General features: G+C 61.9%; 1 protein-coding gene across 15 annotated transcripts in view; it reads right to left on the bottom strand.

Annotated features, from left to right (window-relative positions):
- NCOR2 (nuclear receptor corepressor 2) overlaps positions 1–18,102 on the bottom strand; it is a 187,252-nt gene that overhangs the window by 109,931 nt on the left and 59,219 nt on the right. For all 15 annotated transcript variants that reach the window (XM_045535005.1, XM_045535015.1, XM_045535014.1 and 12 more), the window contains 4 exons: positions 11,850–11,977; positions 11,153–11,330; positions 4,900–5,079; positions 3,388–3,501 (listed from right to left, as the gene is read on the bottom strand). In XM_045535005.1, coding sequence (XP_045390961.1) covers positions 3,388–3,501; positions 4,900–5,079; positions 11,153–11,330; positions 11,850–11,977 — 600 coding nt within the window. The remainder of the gene's footprint in view (positions 1–3,387; positions 3,502–4,899; positions 5,080–11,152; positions 11,331–11,849; positions 11,978–18,102) is intronic.

An 18,102-nucleotide genomic window follows, 5' to 3' on the forward strand; every position in this document is an offset into this window, starting at 1 on the left:
GGGGGTCTGGAGCTGGGCTTAGAAACAGGCACCGGGGTGCCGGGACCCTGACAGCGCTCTGCGAGATGCTGCCTGGCTGTGCAGCCCGCTGACAGCTCTGCTCCTGCTCGCCCTGCTCGGCCTGACCACGCGGGGCACAAACTCAGTCCTCATCGCGTCACACAAACACTTCACTTTAAAGACGCTTAAAATCTAAAAAAATCTAAGACAAGGGCTTCAGTCTAATGATCCAATTTCCTTATCACTTGGCGCCGGGGCCTCTGCTGCCATTGTTCCTGCCTCTTTGCACCCTTGTCAACTTCACCACAAACCTCTGCCCCGCCATACATACCCATGTTTTTCAGACCTAGCTCAAGGCTGCCTCCTCCATGAAGCCTACCTTGGTTGCTGCATGTTCACGGAGTCCCCCTGCCCCGAAAGCCTATGGTACCAGCAACCTGCACTGCACAAATGGCCCCTTATTTAGACATACCCCCCACCAGGGCCACCGGGTGTCTGTTTTACCCAAACTCAAAGTGTGAGCCTCCTCCCAGACCCCCGAGGCAGGCTTCCCACCTTGTGTCACCCCCACTTGAAGATCAAGGGAGACCCCCTTCTCCTCTCTGGGTCTTTGCCTGTGCTGTGACCTTCACCCAAATGTCCCCCTCGTGGCCCACCCACCGCCTCCAAGGAGCCTTTCCCGCCGCCCCGCGTCCAGGTCGTGCCTCCGCCTCCTGCCCCCGGCCCCCCGCCGTTCCCGTTCCTGCTGCCAGGGCTGGCGCGGCTGTGCCTGCTGCCGCCATCTGTGTGCACCTGCCCGGCCCCGCCCGTGCAGGCCGCTCCCGGGGGAGGGAAAAGCCTCACTCAGCGGTGCCTCCGCCATGTGCCCTGAATGGCTAATGAGCCCGAGTCCCCTGCCCGGCGGGGAGCCCAGAGCCTTGTCCCCCACCTCCCCAGCAGCCAGCGGGGAAGGCAGGCGGATTAAAATTTAATCGTGCTGGTCCCTCCACGGGGCGGGGAGCCCCGGCTGCTCCTGCCAGAGGCGGCTGAGGGGCCTCCCACCCACCAGGCCGCCAGCTTCTGAGGCTCGGCCCAGGTGCCGAGACCCCACCAGGCCCCACAGCCCCAAACCAGAGGCCTCTTCCAGGGGGAAGATCTGCCCCTTGCCCCCCACCTCCCTCCCCTCCTGCCGTCTGACCGTTTGTGCAAAATGAGCACCTACTATGCGCCGGGCACTGTTCTAGGTGCTGGAGGATGAGCTGGAAATTTACAGAAGGCAGCGATTTTATTCCCTGCCCTCACGGAGCTTCCGGCCGTCATAAACAGAGCAAATAAGTAAAGTATGAATCATGTCCCAGGAGAACAAGGTCTAAGAAGACAATGGAAGTCAGGAAGGAGGAAAACAGGTGCCGAAGGGTTTTCAGGAAGAACTGGACAGTCGAATCGGGCCTTGCGGAGAAGGGAGCATCCGAGCACAGAGCTGACGGCAGGGACACAACAGGCCGTGCAGGGCAAGGAGCTCCAGGCAGAGGTGAAGGGCCTCCCTGGCCTCCACGGCTGCGGGAGAGAACCACACCTGCTCTCCCACCAGGGCTCAGGGACCCCAGGGGCCCCGCCCATGCCCCCTCCACCACAGGCTCCCAGAGCCAGCTCAATCTCGCTCTCAGTCCCGGCCTCGAAGCTCACTTGCTGTGCAATCTCAGGCAGGTCACCCCTCCTCTCTGAGCCTTGGTTTCTTGGCGAGCAAGGTGGGGCGAGTAATAGTACCTACTTCATACAGGTCTGGAGAGGACTAAGTAAGGGCATGCAAAATATAAACAATAACAACAAGAAATGAACAACAGCTAGGACGGTGACCACATAATGGCACCAGCTAGCACTTCCTCGGTGCCAGGCATTGTCCTAATCCCCACACCCACTGGACTAGGCAGACGCTATTGTTACTGTCATTTTGCAATCAAGGAACGTGAAGGGCAGGGAGGTTTGAGTAAAACGCTCAAAGTCACACAGCCAGGAAGTGGGAGAGACGGGATTCGAACCCAGCGTGTCTGGCTGGAGCACATGCAGCCCCTCGGCTCTCCGATCACTAGGACTGTTACCAGTGTTACTCGGGGTGGGGGGCCGGGGCGTGGGAGGGTGACTCAAAAACACAGTTCCCTGGCCCTCGCTCTGCGTCCTATTGCCACTTCTAGAGGCAGAGGCGTAGCCAGACCGGGTGAGCTGGTAGTTCCCCGCCCAGGGCTACCGCCACACGCACCAACCACGCGTGCCCAGGCTCCAGAGCAGCCATCCCGGGCCCCACCTCAACTCTGAACACCGATCTGGCAAAGGAAGACCTGACAGACACAGAGGGGACAGCTGGGAAGGGTGGCTGGGCCCCGGGCAGGGGGGGACCAGAGAAGCCAAGACAGGCAGAGGAGGTTCCCCATCTGTCACATTTTACTGTGCAACCTCAGACAACGACCATCCCTCTCTGGGCCTTGGTTTCCTCATCCATAAAATAGACGAGGGGACCCAACATCCGCAGGTCCCAAGGACATTTGGAAAAAGTCAACTAAAATCACCGAAGCCCAGCCTGCCGTGGCTTGACTGGGATGACGGGGAGCTCACCACCTTGCCAGACACCAGCTTCCACCACGGGGCAGCACTCTGCTCTGGGTGCCCTGAGCCCCTCCACTGAGACCCAGCCCCCTCAGGCACCCAGCAGCTGCCCCTTGCGGGACCCCCAGTGCCCTCTTAGCCTGCCGCAGACCCTGCGTGTCAATCGCCCCAAAGGCCCTTCCAGGGCCAAGTGTCGTGGAGGCCACTGCTAAAGTCAGGCCCCGATGTCTGACAGCCCACTGGTTCAAATCCCAGGTCTGCACTTCCTAGCTGTGTGACTTTGGACAAGTGACTTAACCTCTCTGGGCCTCCATTTCCCTTCAAGTCAAATGGAAACAGCTGCTGCGACTGCCATCCCAGGCCTGCCGCGTAAAGGACAGCCGGGAGGAGCTGTTCCCCAAACGCGAGCTGATACTCGTAATAACGCTGCTATCTTTGGCACCACAGGGATTTCTTCTGCGGGGGAGGCTGAAGAAGTGACTGTCCCTCCCCAGTGTCAGCTGGCCCTGCTGCTCTGCTAGAGGCGACGCCTGTGTTTCCACGCGGCATCCCACGGGCCAGCCAGGGCCCACCCCAGCCCCTGCCCCTGGGCAGGGCTGCCCAGAAGCCACCAGGTGGGGCTTCCACTGGCCACCCCTCCCCACCCACTCACACCCTGGGTCTCTGCGGGGGAGGGGGACTGAGACGGGAACATGGAGGCCTGGCGGAGGGAGGCAGACACTTCGAGGTGACCCCCGCGTGGCACCTGGCAGCCAGCACACAGGGGACTGTGGAGCAGAGGTGGCCCGCCCGGGGACGGGGGCATACCCGGTTCTCGTCGTAGATGATCTGCACCAAGCTGCGATGCTTCGACTCGATGGGCGGCGGCGACACGGGCTTCTCGGGCTCGGGCGGCTTGGCGGCCTCCTCCTCCAGCTGTTGCTGTGGGAAGGGGCAGGGCGTGAGGGCCGAGCACGCCAGAGGGCGGAAGGCGGGACGCGGCCCCCGCGGCAGGGTGGCTGCACACAGGAAGTCAGGCTGGTAACCATTTCCTCTGAGTCACCCCTAGGGACTTCAGGCCCTGGAGTGGCGCCAGCTCCCTGGGGCCAGTGGCAACCTCTGAGCTCTGGAGCCAGGTTCGAATCCTGCCTCGGGGACGTCCCGGCTCGGGGAACACAAGCAAGCAGCTCAAGGCCGCTGAGCCTCAGTTTCCTCGTCTGTAAAATGGGGCTAATCCCTGTGCCTCCCTGATTGGGTTGTGGTGAGGACTGAACGAGCTGACACGTGTACAGCACAGCTGGGCCTGCTAAAAGCCAACCATCTTGACGGTCCACCAGCAGAGGCTGTGTGGAGTTTAGAGCCCCACTGTCCAGGCTGGAACACGACTTCTCCTACTTACTTGCTGTGCAGCCTTGAGAAGTTGCTCAACTTCTCTGAGCCTCACTTTCCTCATCTGGAAAACGGGGATCATGAACGTTACTACAGAGAGTCGGTGCGGGGAGGAAACTATGATGCGTGCAAAGCACCCAGTGTGCAGTGAGCACCCCCGACAGATAAAAGGGAGGGAACCACGGACGAGCTGGGAAAAGGCAGACTATCGAGTGATCTTATATTAAATAATATTTAAAATAAACTTATAAAATTACTATGGTAAATATAGCCACCTTTTTTTCACACACGACGTCGTGTGGTTTCAACAGTGACAGTGAGAATTTATTGTCAGTCACGTGATCTCATTCCCCCTCACAACCCTACAAAGCGCTGTCACGCCTGCGCCCACGTCACAGACAAGGAAACTGAGGCTGAGAGAGGCGAAGGTCCCCAGGCCACAGGCGAGGGAGGCCCGGCCTGTTCCGATTCCAGAGCCAGGTGACATCTCCCCACGTGACGGGCGAGAAAGGCGGAGGCACGGAGAAGTCACTGCCCAGCCCACCTCGCCGGGGAGTGGCAGAGACACAATCCGAACCTGCTCGGCCTGGTGACAACCCCGCACCGTCACCCACCACACCTGTGCCGTCTGGGGCAGCAGAGTGTGCGGACATGCGTGTGCAAATTTAATTTAACTAAAACCAAATTGAAAATTCAGTTCCTTGGTCATGCTAAGCACGTTTCAAATACTCCACAGGCACACGTGGCTACTGCAGACACAGGATGTCTCCAAAGCTGCAGAAAGTTCTAGCGCACGGCACTGCACATACAATACTCCTGTCTAACAAACGTAAGGGGCATAAAAACAAGCCCGTGCCCGGGAGCCCGGGAAGCACATGGCTGGGGTGACCGGCGCCATCTTCACTGTGCTCACGGCTGCCGGAGCCACCCTGCCCGCCCCCGCCCTCCCACCTGCTTCTTCTTCAGCTTGGAGATCTGCTGCTCCACCATGGTGATCTCGCGGTCCACGCGGTCCATGTTCTGGATCAGCTCCTCCTTGGACAGCCGCGGGGGCACCAGCTCCAGCTCGGCGTCGGCGTGCGGGGGGCTCGGGGGGGACACGGGCTCCAGCTTGCCCGCCAGGCTCCGGTCCTGCGACAGAGGAAAGGACAGGTCAGAGCGGGAGACGCCCCCAGTCTGTGGTCCCCTCTTGATACACCCCCATTTCCAGCCCTGACTTCAGGCCCAGGACACCACACGTCTGTCACGCCAGCCCCCACACGGCAGCCACAGGGATGTTCACAGACCCATCCCCCCATGTCTTTGCCCTGGCGGCCCCCCTGCCAGGTGTGCCCTTCCCAGCCCACCACCCACACTGCAAAGCTCAGACGCCCCCACGTCCTTGGAGACGTGGTTCCAACACTCCTCCTGCGTGAACACGCCTGTGTTCCTGTACCCACCCGGTCCGCGTCCTCCCGCCAGCCCGAGGGACCAAGGCCCACAACCTCTGCTCCCCCAAGGATTCGTGGCGCTCAGTCCAAGCAAGCAAAACCCCAAGCCTTGCAGCCCACGCACGCCGGCTTCGTGGGAAACATGCATGCGCGCGCACACACACACACACACACACACACACACACACACACGCACGCACACAGAAACTACCAGAATGTGGTTCTCCAATACTGAGAAGTTACAAGGGGTTATCTGGGCAGCAGGGGTATTTTTACCACCTTCTCTTTATTCACCAGTGTTTGTCTGACTCTCCTTGCTTGAGGATGACTCTTTGCCTAGTAAGTGGTTTTCGAACACGCAGAGGGACCTGCGTCCCACTCGCTCGAGGCTGCCCAGAACCCAGGCTGCCACGGGAGCCCTCTGGGGACACGGAGCCAAAACCAACCCAGTCCTCACTGTGCACGCCTGGGTTCAAACGCTGGCCCCCTCTGCCACACCAGCAACGTGAGCTTGGGCAGATCACTCAGCTGCTCCCTGCCTCAGTTTCCCCGTTTGCACAACGCAAAGAATACCAGTTCGCGCCTCCCAGGTGCTGGTGAATCCTGAATGAGCTAATGTGTGCAAAGAGCTCACCGCAGAGCCTGGCATACTGTAAGCGCTCAATAAGCGCTGGCTGTGATGGCCCTACCCCAAACCCGCCCCAGGCCTGGCAGTGCAGGCGGAAGCCAGCCCCCGCCCTGCCACCCTCGGGGCCAAGCCAGCAGCTGCTGGCAGACCCGGCCCGGAGCAGCGCCAGGCCGCCGCCACCGCCCCACCCCCACGGCAGCTGCACCCGGAGGACACGGGACACATTCTTCCCCAGACAACTGCAGCCCAGGCCACCAAGCGCCCCTCCCCACCTCAGGGCTGGCAGGGCCATGTCATCTTCTGTTCACTCCCCCCACCCTCAGGGGCTCTGTCCTTCCCCCCAGAGCCCCCTGCAAAGCCCCCCAGGCCTTGGGATCCCGCCAGGTTTGCCTCCGGGCTCACTGTCACCCCTGGGACGTGGGGACACGGGGGCTAGAGTCTGGACAAGCAGGCTCGCTCTCCCCACACACGGAAAAGGCCCCGGGTCCCTCCTCGGGCCGCCTCCACCAGGGATGCCCTGGAAATCAGGCCGGGGACTCTCACGGCTCCGTGCGCCCCAGTCCCCAGCACACCACGGCTGGATGAGCCATCGTGCTGCAGAGAGGCTACTTGGAGATGACGGGGGCGTCCTGGTACGAGACAGTGTCCCCAACCCCAGGCAGTATGTCCTCACGGGCACGCAAGCTGGGCGGCCCAGGCACCTGCCGCAGGTGGACCCCGAGGGGGAGGAGCAGACGAAGGACGCACAGGCAGCCCCTCGTGGCCCCCGAGAGCCAGCTGCACCCGCCCACGCGGTCAGGGGAGCCCTGAGCCAGGTGACTGTCTCCACGGGGGCCAGCCCAAGGCCGGGGGGAGGAAACAATGAACCAGTGCACTCCCGACCCCGCCAGGCGGCCAGGTGGCAGCTGGAGCCATTTTCCCCATCAGACGCCCTCAGTGTCAAACTTCAAGCCAACGCTGAAGCGTTTATTACGCCAGATTGAAGACAGAGAGGCAGCAAAGGCCCAGGGCCTGGAAGGGACCCCCTGAGGTTTCCCCTGTCCCATCTCCAAGAAGGGGCAAGGCCCAGCGTCACACACTCACAGTCCACCCCTATTCTGGCCACAGTGACAGGTTCCAGGGTGGGCACAGCCCACTCAAGGGTAAGGAGAAAAGCAGTTTGGAGCTAGAAATATGGGGAGAAAGAAGGAGAGTTCTGTCTTTTTACCGGCCTTGAACCGGGAAGGAGGAAGGCCGATAGTCACAAGCCGCCTGCTAATTAACATGCCGAGACCACACGAAAGCCGGCAGAGCCAAGAGATGCAAAGAGACAGGGTCTTGGTGACATTATGTCACCTGGATCAAGCTGTACCTGAAGCCAATCAACCCTGGACTTTAGTGACATCAGTCGGGGTGGTGTCTGTTCCTTTCAGCCAACAGAGCTCCAAGAGCCCCAAGGGACTTTTAGGTGCTGTTTGTGACAATTCTAAAGTCTCCTAAAGCAAACGTTTGGTGAATTCCTAAAGAAGTTTCTGATGCCATAGGACTCCAAAAGCTTAAAGGCAGGAAGGAATTAGAAAAACAGAGCATTTTTAGATGAAAAAGGAACACAGTGGGGTGGAGGGAACACACACAAAACCCATCCAATTCCTGTCTCACGCGCGCAGCTGAATTCCAGGCTGCAGACGCAGAAAACATCTGAACACGTCCAGGGCTTGTTCTCCCAGGCGGTTTCCCTTGCTCAGACTTTCCAAATGCTCTTCACAGCCTGAAGCAATTACAGCAGTCAGTCCCGCCAGGCCCCAGACCGCCTGTCACTCCTGCTCCCGCCCCCCAACCGCGGTCCAAGGAGGGAGAGAGACACACAGAGACAGAGAGATGACAGAGACAGAGAGACACAAAGAGAGACAGACACAGAGACCAAGAGAGACGCACAGGCAAAGAGGAAGCCCAAGAAGGACAGGGGAAGGCAGAGGGAGTCACAGAGCCACCGAGAGGGACGGAGACCCTGCTGGAAGAACCCACGGGAGCAAGGGCTCAGCCCTTCCGGAGAGACCATCGGGCGGGCAGCAGATGCCAGCTGCGGGGCTCCAGGACACCCCTCGAATCTGTTCTCTGGGCAGAGCCGGGCCTGAGGGTCTGGGGCTGGGTCCCCCTGGGAGGCTCGGAGCTCCCGGGCACACACCCAGACCTGCTGTCCCCCGGGCACCTTCAAGGGAGCTGTGCAAATGCAGGCAGAGCCAAAATTCCCCCCTGCCTTCCACAACAAAAAGGGGGGTGTGGGGGCCGGAGGAGGAAGCAGGCTCAGGTGCTATGGGGGAAGAGGGAGGAGGGGGAGGGCGGCCCCCTCAGGGGGCCCAGAGGGGACCGACAGTGGCAGCCAACCTGGGGGCAGGGCTGGGCGGCAGACCCAGCTGCTGTGGCTTCAGTCCCACCCCCACTCCCAGCTGGCTCAGCCGGGGGCCCTGGACAACAAGGGTTCACAGATCCAGAGTGACACTCACTGGGCCTGGCACCTGGCACACGTGAGTGCTCACTTGATGGTCACTGTTGTCATCTTTACTGCCACCATGTGACTGTCTCCTCTGCACTAGCCTCCTAGTAAAGGACCTGCCTCAGCCTGAAATTACACCATTCAATCCCATGCAGTGCCGTGAGGCAGAGAGGAGGACCCAGCAGGCCTAAGTGGGCCACTTCCCACTTCCCTCCCCTGGCCGGGCTCCCAGTCCCCGCCCCACCCCCACTGGCGCTGCAGTAAGATGATCCAGGACAAGCTCCCCGGGGGGCTGGGCAGCCTGTGAATGGGCCTGTGTGTGTCCCCCAGTCCTGGAGGAGCCCGAGGGAACCGCTCCGCACCATGGAGTGAGGGGCAGCGTCACACCGGCCTGGCCACAGCCCCCACCCCAACCAGGACTGTCAGATACAGTTTCTGAGGCAGCTGGGTGACCGCGGGGGACAGAAGCCACTGCCTACAGTTCCGCCATCGGCCCTGCGGGCAACTTCCTCTGCGTAAAACGGAGACAAACCAAGCTCCCAGCCTAGAGCAGCCTGAGGTTTACTGAAATAGAAAACCCTACAGGAGAGGCCACAGGCGCTTAATCTCTGCACGTTCTCCCCCACACCGGCCCCAGTTCCACCTTCTGTTCTGCGGAGGAGTGAAAGCTGCTCTGTGCCAGGCCAGAGCCCAGTCATCGGGATCAGGCGGCCACGGCCGGGACGCAGACGCAGGGCCTGGGCAGGTCTCCGAGCCCCTGAGGCCGAGGCACCGGCCACAGTGGAAGCTCCTGGGCACCTGCGAGCCACACGGCACCACGCCCAGTCCCCTGCCCTGCCCCATGATGCGGGGACATGGGCATCGGCATGGCCAGGCCCCCAGACGCCACCAGCGTGTGGACACGCAAGGACAGCTTCATCCACAGCTGGCACCTACTGGCGACACCCCGATGCTAGAGTCCTGGGGCCCCGGGTCTCCTGCAGCACACGGTTCATCGAGGCCCTCCGCCCCGCACGCTGCCTGGACTGTCACCAGGGAGGCCACCGACCGGCCCCACGAGGCCGTGCCTGCTGTCCCCGGCTCCTGGAAGACGGCGGCGCCCAGCCAAGGCCCCGGCCTGCATCCTGGGCACTTCCACAGACACACCCAGGCACCCGGTCACAGCAGCCACCCCATGCCACCGTGACAGAGCCCTGGCTACCACAGCTGGATGAGCCATCGTGCTGCAGAGAGGCTACTTGGAGATGACGGGGGCGTCCTGGTACGAGACAGTGTCCCCAACCCCAGGCAGTATGTCCTCACGGGCACGCAAGCTGGGCGGCCCAGGCACCTGCCGCAGGTGGACCCCGAGGGGGAGGAGCAGACGAAGGACGCACAGGCAGCCCCTCGTGGCCCCCGAGAGCCAGCTGCACCCGCCCACACGGTCAGGGGAGCCCTGAGCCAGGTGACTGTCTCCACCGGGGGCTCCTGCCACATCGTGGCCTTGGGGCTCTCAGCCTTTCTCTCGGACCCTGGCCAGGCCGAAACTGCCCCCGTCTCTCCTGCCTGGAATCTTCCTTCCTCCAGCTGGCCGGGCTAGGCAGGGGGCCCAAGGCCCCTCCTGCCGCTGGAACCCCTGCCCGCCCCTCCCTCTGCCTCGGGGGAGGGTGTGGGTGCCAGAAACAAACTTTCGCTCGCCTCTGCAAGACCAGCCCACCCTGCTGGAGACCTGGCCCTCAGGCGCCCGTCTCGCCTGGGCTGGACCCGGTCTACACCCCTGGAAGGTGGGTCCCAATTCCCGGGGGGCAGGTGGATTTCTGCCCTGGCTGGGCTTCCTCTTCCCACCCCAGAAACTGGGTGCACAGGTGTCTTTTTGCGGGGAGAACTGGGGTGCTTTGGGCTTCTCTGGCCGGGGCACACGCTGATGCTGGCTGAGGTGGGGGCAGCCTTGGGGCTCGTCAAGGTAGCGGGCAGCCAGGTCGCTCAAGACATCTGACACGGGGGCCACTGTGAGCCCCCAACCCAGGAGCAGGAGGAAGAAGGACGTTTCGCCAGCGCTACCATCCTCTCCCTCCCCGCTGCGACCTGGATTGTTCAAATCTGTTTGTCAGTAAACCTGAGAATGACCACAAACAACAACAAAACAACAACCAAAGAACAGGAGTAAAATCCAAGGGCCCTCCAGGCATGGGAGGCGGGGCAGGCCCCCAAGGCTGGGCACACAGGTGGGAGGTGTCCTCTCCAGCCAAGAACCGCTGCTGGCCGGGCCCCCCAGGGGCCCCCCTCCATGGCTGTGAGCTCCCACAGGACCCAGGACTCTGGTGAGTGTGGGGCGCAGGAGGGGGCTGAGCCGGGTGGTCCCAACACCCCACCAGAGGGCAGCACTCTGCCCAGCCCCGCACCTGCCCCACTCTCCCCTCCCTCACCCCAGCCACCAGGGCCACATGCCACCTCCCGCCTCAGGGCCTTTGCACTTGCCATTCCTGCCACTTGGAACACCTTCCTCAGTTCTTCCCACCCTCTGGCACCTCCAGAGGGACACCTGGTCCCTGGCCCTGCTCCTGCTGCAGGCCCCGTGCTGGGTCCCACCTCCCAGCCTTTGCCCCCTCCCTGCACATCACCCTGCCCCCACCAGCCCAATGAGCAGCAGGACCGAAGCCAGCAGAGGAGCCCCAGCTGGGCGCCCAGCCTTACCTTGGTGAGGTCCTCGGACCCGCCAGGTTGGCCCGTGGCCAGCAGAGGGGACGGCCGCAGCAGGGGGTCCGGCAGCAGCTCCAGCCGGGGTCGCTTGCTCTCAATGAACTCCATCTCCGCCTTGCCCAGCTCGGGCAGGTACGCGTGGGACTCGGGTCGCAGGTGAAGCTCCTGGGACCTGCGGGAGGCAAGGTCAGCGGCGTCACACAGGGAACGGGGGCTCCAGGACCTACTGTGCGCCCTGCACTGTGTGACCTGCCAGGAAGGCACGCACAGCCGCCACCCTCCAAGGCCACAGCCAGGCAGGACTCAAGTGCAGCCTGGTCTTCCTTCAAGTCGACATTCACTGTGACCAGGTCTACAGGCGTGGACGCCGGAGCACCCCACAGTGACAGCCCACGACCCTGACACTCAGGGCCACATCGTCCCCACCTGGAGCCGGCTACACGTGCAGAACGTCCAGGCCCGACCCCAGACCCACCGAACCGACTCCCGCCCCGCCTGCCGGTCACCCCCTCCTGCCCAAGCCACACACCACGGACGCCACTGAAGGTCCACGCTGGCGGTCTAAGGACCATGAGGCTCGTCTCTATCCTTGCCCCGAGTCACGGCAGCACCAAGTCAGGCGCAAACACCCCCAACCCCGGAAGCTCCTGCTCCTGCAGGCCCTGGACAAGCAGGCACGCACAGCCCTCACCGTTCATTCCCCGGCTGAAACTCGGACAGCAGGGAGGGCCTCCTCCTCTGCGGCTGGATGATGGAGCCGGGGGACAGGTGGGAGGCGTAGTCACGGGGGTGGTGCTGGTACTCGAGCAGCCCGACGTCCTGCAGGAGGGGACAGAGGAGCAAGTGAGCAGAGGTGGGTGGCGGGCGGTGGGCCCCCTTGACAGTCACGGGCACAGAGGGGCAGGGCCATGCGCTTCCTGCCCAGGGCTCCAAGGAGACATGGCCACGTCCCCAAGGGACCCTCTGCCTCCAGTCTGGCCAGAGGCCACTCCTGGGACCGAGCCAAGGAGGAGAAGTAGCACAGGCTGCTAAACAGCCGGGCACTGTCCTTCCCACACACAGCCCCCGGGGCCCGCGATCACGCCCACTTTCCAGGTGAGACAGCAGAGCCTGGGACCATCTGCCTGCAAGACCCGTCCGTCCGTAACCACTGCATGCGCCTGCTGCAGAGGGAGGGGCGTGCAGAGGGGAGAAGGCTGCCCCCACTCCCCCACCGTCCCCCCACCCCGGCTGCGCTGGTAACATGGGAAGGAGAGAGGGTCCCTCTGCCCTCCAGCCCGCGGGGTTCAAGCTGGGACACGCAGCGCAAGCCCAGACTACAGAGGCGGGGGGAGTGTTGTTTGTAAAAACAGAAACCTGTTAGCAGATGACACTGGAAAAAAGGCACAACCTAACGGCCCCCCTGGGGTGTAAGTAACCAACGCGTCCATGCGCGAGGGGGGCTCAGGCGTCACTCGCCAGGGAGGGACAGCCTCCGAAGCTCCAAGACCAGGCTTCAAAACAAGGCACCCAACCGGGGCGCCCCCACCCAGCCCTGTGCCCCACGCCTAAGGCACCTGTCAAAGCAACAAGGCCAAGCCTCAGGCGAAACCCCCTTCTTCAATAAGATGCCACCTGTTTTCACAGACGCCGTGTCCTCCACCGAACCAGAGCCAGGCTCCTCTGAGCCGCCCCCTCGACCAGGCCTCGGCCCCGCGGCAGCGAGAGTCCCGCTCAGGCGGTCTGCAGAGACCCCCAGCCTCGGCGGCTGCTCTCGGTCACTTCCCACCTACGGAGCCCGGCCCTGCACGGCGGCTGTACAGCCCCGGCCGTCTCTGCTGCCCTCGGAGCTGGGCCCGACCTTGTCCCCGCGCAGCGCGGTCCCCACACGGAGCCCCGCAGTCCTGCACACGGCCCTCCGTGCTGTTTCAACAAGCGTCAGGATAACTCTTCATTCACACCTTATCTATTATTGCCGGGGAAAAACTCAACATTAACAAACTAGATGGGCCTCGACTGCCAAGGACACCTGGATTTGAAAACCATCAAAATGTTAAAAAACAAAGGCAGGAACAAGCCTCCCAAACAAGAAAACCAGCCAGGCTTCGCTCACGTGCCAAGCCCAGTCGATGAGTTCTGCCTGCCTGGAACACAGCCAGACTGTGTGTGGCAATCGGTTAGTGATGTCTGACACGGGCGAGGCCTGGGAGAGAAGGGGACGGCAGGGGACGGCAGGGGACGCCGTTTCTTCTTGACAGCTTTTCTTCATTTTCCCAATTCTCTATAAAAGTCTAGTCATTCTTTTGTTGCCTGGCTTTTTTTTTTAAGCAGTTATTTTTGCAGAGAGCATCAGAGGTGACAGCAGGTGTGCTGGAATCTCTCTGTCTCAGCCCCTACAGAAAATCACACAGAGCCTGGGAGCCCAGAGGCCAGACAGGACGAGTCACTGGAATTCGCGGGGAGCCGGGCAACCTGGGAAGCTGGGGAAACTGAGGAAAGGACCTCCCTGGGCAGCCCAACGCAGCAGCAAGTCGCTGCCAGGCCTCAGGCTGGGGTTATGGTCTGGCCTGGTACTCAAGCCCTCCGGGCCTCAGTTTCCTCCCGCTCCCATCTTTGACACGGGTGCCTGGCCCAGACAGAGTGAGGCCTCCGCCCCTCCCGCCGTGAATGTCCCGTAGCTCTCAGAGGGACGTCCCCCAAGGCGGAGGGCAGCCTGCAGAGGCAGAAAGGGCCGGGCTCCTCTCGCATCCCACGGTGTCTGGGCGGGACGCCAGGTGCCCGCACACGGGAGAGGGGGGGAGGAGGGGGAGGGGGGAAGGAGGAGGGGGGGAGGGAGAGGAGGGGGGGAGGGAGAGGGAGGGGGAGGAGGGGGGAGGGGGAGGGGGAGGAGGGGGAGGGGGAGGAGGAGGGGGAGGGGGGAGGAGGAGGGGGAGGAGGGAGGGGAGGGGGGGAGGAGGGGGAGGGGGAGGAGATGGGGCCAAGGCGGGAGGGCGGGAGTGGAGGAGGCGGGAGTGGAGGAGGCCTCGGGGCTGCGGCTGCCAGGCGGGGATCTCGCTCGCACAGAGGTGTGAGAGGATATCAGCAGGCCGAGCAGTCTGCCAAGGGAAGATTCTCTCTTTCTCCCGCACAAAAGCAAAGTGAGCAAAGAGGCAGACGGCCCAATCCCTCGGGAGAGGCCTCGGCAACATGGCGCCGCAGCTGCCAACAGAGGCGGGAAGAGGCGAGGGGCAGCACGTGGCCCCCAGGCGGGGACTTGGGAGGTCACACACCGACTCTTGGGCCACAGTGTCCCGGTTTAGGAGATCATCCAGGGAGCACCTTGGGGGCCATTCCTGCAGGTGTCTACACGGGCCTCCACTCCATGGCTTGAAGCAGGTCTCCAGGGCTGAGCCCAGGGACCCCCAACCACGAACAAGAACGGAGGAGACCCCAAGAAAGAAAGTGACCCACAGTGGTCCCACGAGCCTGAATACACCCAGGCTGCGACCTCCTCAAATGACGACAACAACATTAATGATACCAACAACAACAATAATAATAACATCCAACATTCATAAATTGCCTACTGTGTGCACCTACAGCTAAATGCTTTAAATATATTCATTAACTGAATCTCTACGGCAACCCCAGGGGGCAGGTACAATGCAGAGCCCATACAAAAATGAGAAAACCGAGGCCCAGAGAGGGTATGAGGCTTGTCTAAGTCACACAGCAAGCAGGGGCAGGTTCTGAGGTGCAAGACAGAGGCTGAGCTGGGGACAGGGGACAGGCCCGGGCTCTGAACCCACCCTAGTGGGTGACAGCAGCAAACCCAACTGGGGAGAGGGAGCCTGCCCCGGCCCCTCCACCGGCTTCCAGGGCTGCTGCTCAGAGCGGAGGCAGGAAAAGCGCATCGGGGCAAGACACCCACGTGGCCTCTGGGGCTTTTCCCCAGCCCTGGCACCTCTGAAGCTGGAAGTTGGAGCCACCGATAAATGACACCCTTAAAACTCCTCGGGAAGGTGACAGGCCACTGTGGAAAAGCAATTTACCCAGGAGGGACTCCCAGCTGGTACCTCCCCGGTGAGGTCCTGGGGGAGCGGGGAAGGCCAGGGTCGGGGGGGCCAGGAGCCTGGGTGTCTGGGCTCACGTCCAATGCTAGATCCAGATCCCAGGGAGGTCTGAGTAAGGGGCAGGGAGGAGGAGTTTGTGGGGGATGCCCCTCTCCAGAGCCCCGGATGGAGCTCCTCACCCCAGAAGGGGCCAAGGAAACATCTAGGGCTGCCTGTGACAAGCAAAGGGAGATTTCAGCCCATTCCCAGAGCCCGGGTTCTGTGGGACAGGACCCCGCATCGGTTGGTGACAAACTGGAAATTAAACAGACTGGTCCTTCCCACAGAGAGTCCGATAAACACTGATCTAGGGCAAGAGTCAGCACACGGGCCCGAGGCCAAAGCACTTGTGTCCTGTGCTGCTGGCACAGGGCCACGCCCGCCCCGCGCACCCCAGCCGCTCTCACATGGTGGCAGCGGCGGCGTGGGGGGTGGCTGCGTGGCCCGCAGGCCTGAAATGTTTACAGAGGTCTGCTGACCCCTACTCTAGAGGAAAGGCCCAAAACGTACCCTGGGGCTACAGAGAGGGACACTAACAGCGATGTCGCAATGATAGCGTCATCATCACCATCGTCGTTACATTACTGGCTGCGTCAAACGCCTGCTTCCTGCCTGCACCATGCAAGGGCTCTGCGTCGTCAACTAACTCGACCCTCATGATCTTACAACTATCCTTGCTCAGCTTGTAAGGAAACTGAGGCACAGAGAGGTTAAGTAACTTGCCCCAAGCTTCACAGCTAGGACACTACTGATGCGGGACATGAATGCAAGCAATCTGGCCCCAGAACCAGTGCTGTGACCTGCTCTTCTACATTGAGGCACAGAGAGGTTAAGTAACTAGCCCCTGGCCACACAGCAGGAAGGGGTGGTGCTGGGATTTAGACTCTGTGTCCCTGCTTCTAACCTCATTCATTCGGCCCAAGGACTAGAGAAGCACAGAAGACACAGGGCCCCCGAGGACGTGGGGGACAAGGCAGAATCGGGCTGGGCCACAGAAAGCCCGAAAGGAGCCGGGGTGGGGGTGGGGGTGGGGGTGTTGGTCTCCGGCAAAATACAACCTGCGGGCATTTTGCTGCAGGACCTTCAACGCTGGGAGACGCTTGGCTCCCCGGGACCCCCAGGGAAAGATGCAGGGGGGCTGGTTCTGCACAGGAGGGAAGTGGGACCGTGAGGGAGGAGAGACCAGGGCACAGAGAGAACATGAGGGGGGACAGGGGACAGGGGACAGGGGATCGAGACTGAGGCACACAGAGCTTGGAGCATGGCTGAGGCTGGTCAGGCGCACCCAGGGGCTCTCCATGGTCTTGGGGTCCAGACCTCTACACGCAAGCACCCCCAAATTAAGCCTTCCATTCGATGGGCAGGAAGGGTTTGGGGGGTGAGGGACGGCCAGGGAGGGGCCTCCAGATTGCAGAACCAACGCTCACCCCCAGCCAGCCACGGAAAACAGCTCCGGCCCTGACACACGCAAGGCCCCCTCCCCGGGGTGCCCAGAACTCTTGTTCCTCCCATTCGAGCAGCAAGCGGGGCCCGCGGCTGGGCAGCCCCAGCTGGGGCGGAGTGGCCGGTATCGGGCAGCCCCCCGGGAGGAGCACACACAGGGGGGCTCTGCTGCCGCCCCTATGCAAAGGTGGCTGCAGGTGGGGCCCCGCTCACCCCCGCCTCGGCCTCCTGCCTAGAGGGAATGGTGACTGCTCAGTCCCGTCCAGCCACATCCTGTGTCACTGACAGCCCAGCAGGAGAAGAGTGGGAGGAGTCTGGGGTCAGTGGGGACCGCAAGTGCCCAAGAGAGGGCCCGGCTGTGGCTAAGGGCAGGGGCCACAGGACCTGAGGACTCCCCAGGGCTGAGCCCCTGGGGAACGAGGTGGGAGACGGGCGGGAACTTCCGGCAGGACAGGACGAGAAAGGAGACAGAAGCCAGCGGCACCTGACAGTGGCCCCAGGGGAGACAGGTCCCCCATCCAGGCAGCTGCAGTGACAGTAGTACCGACAGCACGTGGACTCAAGATGACCCTGTGCCAGGCACTGCCATGAGAACTCTGGTCAAATCATCAGCTTGGGCCCTTGTGACAATCTGGCAGGTGGCACTCTGCATAATCCCATTTTATGGATGACAAAACTGAGGCTCAGAGAGCTTAAGCAACTTGTCTGGTTTTCTCACCTGCAACACGTTTCCCCACCTACAAAGCAGAGACAGGAACCGTCGCCACCCTGGGGTGACCAGGGGATCCAGTGCAACTGTGTACACGAAGGGCTTTGAACAAAAACACTCGACCTGTAGTACATGCTCAATTAACGAGAGTGTAGTACACGCTCAATTAACGAGAGTGTAGTACACGCTCAGTTAACGCGAGCTCTTCTTTCCGTTATTGTTAGTGGTGAGAATGATGCAGAAGATGATTTCAATGCTTAGTAATACTCTCCCACCAGGAGCATATGCCTCGGCCCTGGGCACACAGTAGGTGCTCAAGAAACAGAGGCATCGCATCACAGGGGCTCCAAACCCTGGTGCTGCAGCAGGTGCCCTCCTTCCAGTGATCTAGCCGGAGGCCTGTGACTTAGCCTCCTGGCCTCAGTCTCCCCATCTGCAAAGTGGAATGACAGTATGAGCGGCTCGTGCACAGGGGCTGCTGTCTGGGGAATGCTGTCGTGACAGCCACCCGCAACCCACCGTGTACCACAGCTGGCTCTGCAAAGTGCCCGAATCTACGGAGGGCCACTGTGCCCAGGACTCCCCCAGCTGGGCCGGTGAGTTTATATGCAAAAACTCCTCGCTCGCTGATGGCGATGCCCTCCCACCACTTCCCCTCTGTGTGTCATGAGGACAGACCGCACCAGCCAGGCAGGACACGCACGCACACGTGCACGTGCACA

The sequence above is a fragment of the Lemur catta genome, chromosome 21 (genome assembly GCF_020740605.2).
Source record: "Lemur catta isolate mLemCat1 chromosome 21, mLemCat1.pri, whole genome shotgun sequence".
Classification (NCBI taxonomy): domain Eukaryota; kingdom Metazoa; phylum Chordata; class Mammalia; order Primates; family Lemuridae; genus Lemur; species Lemur catta.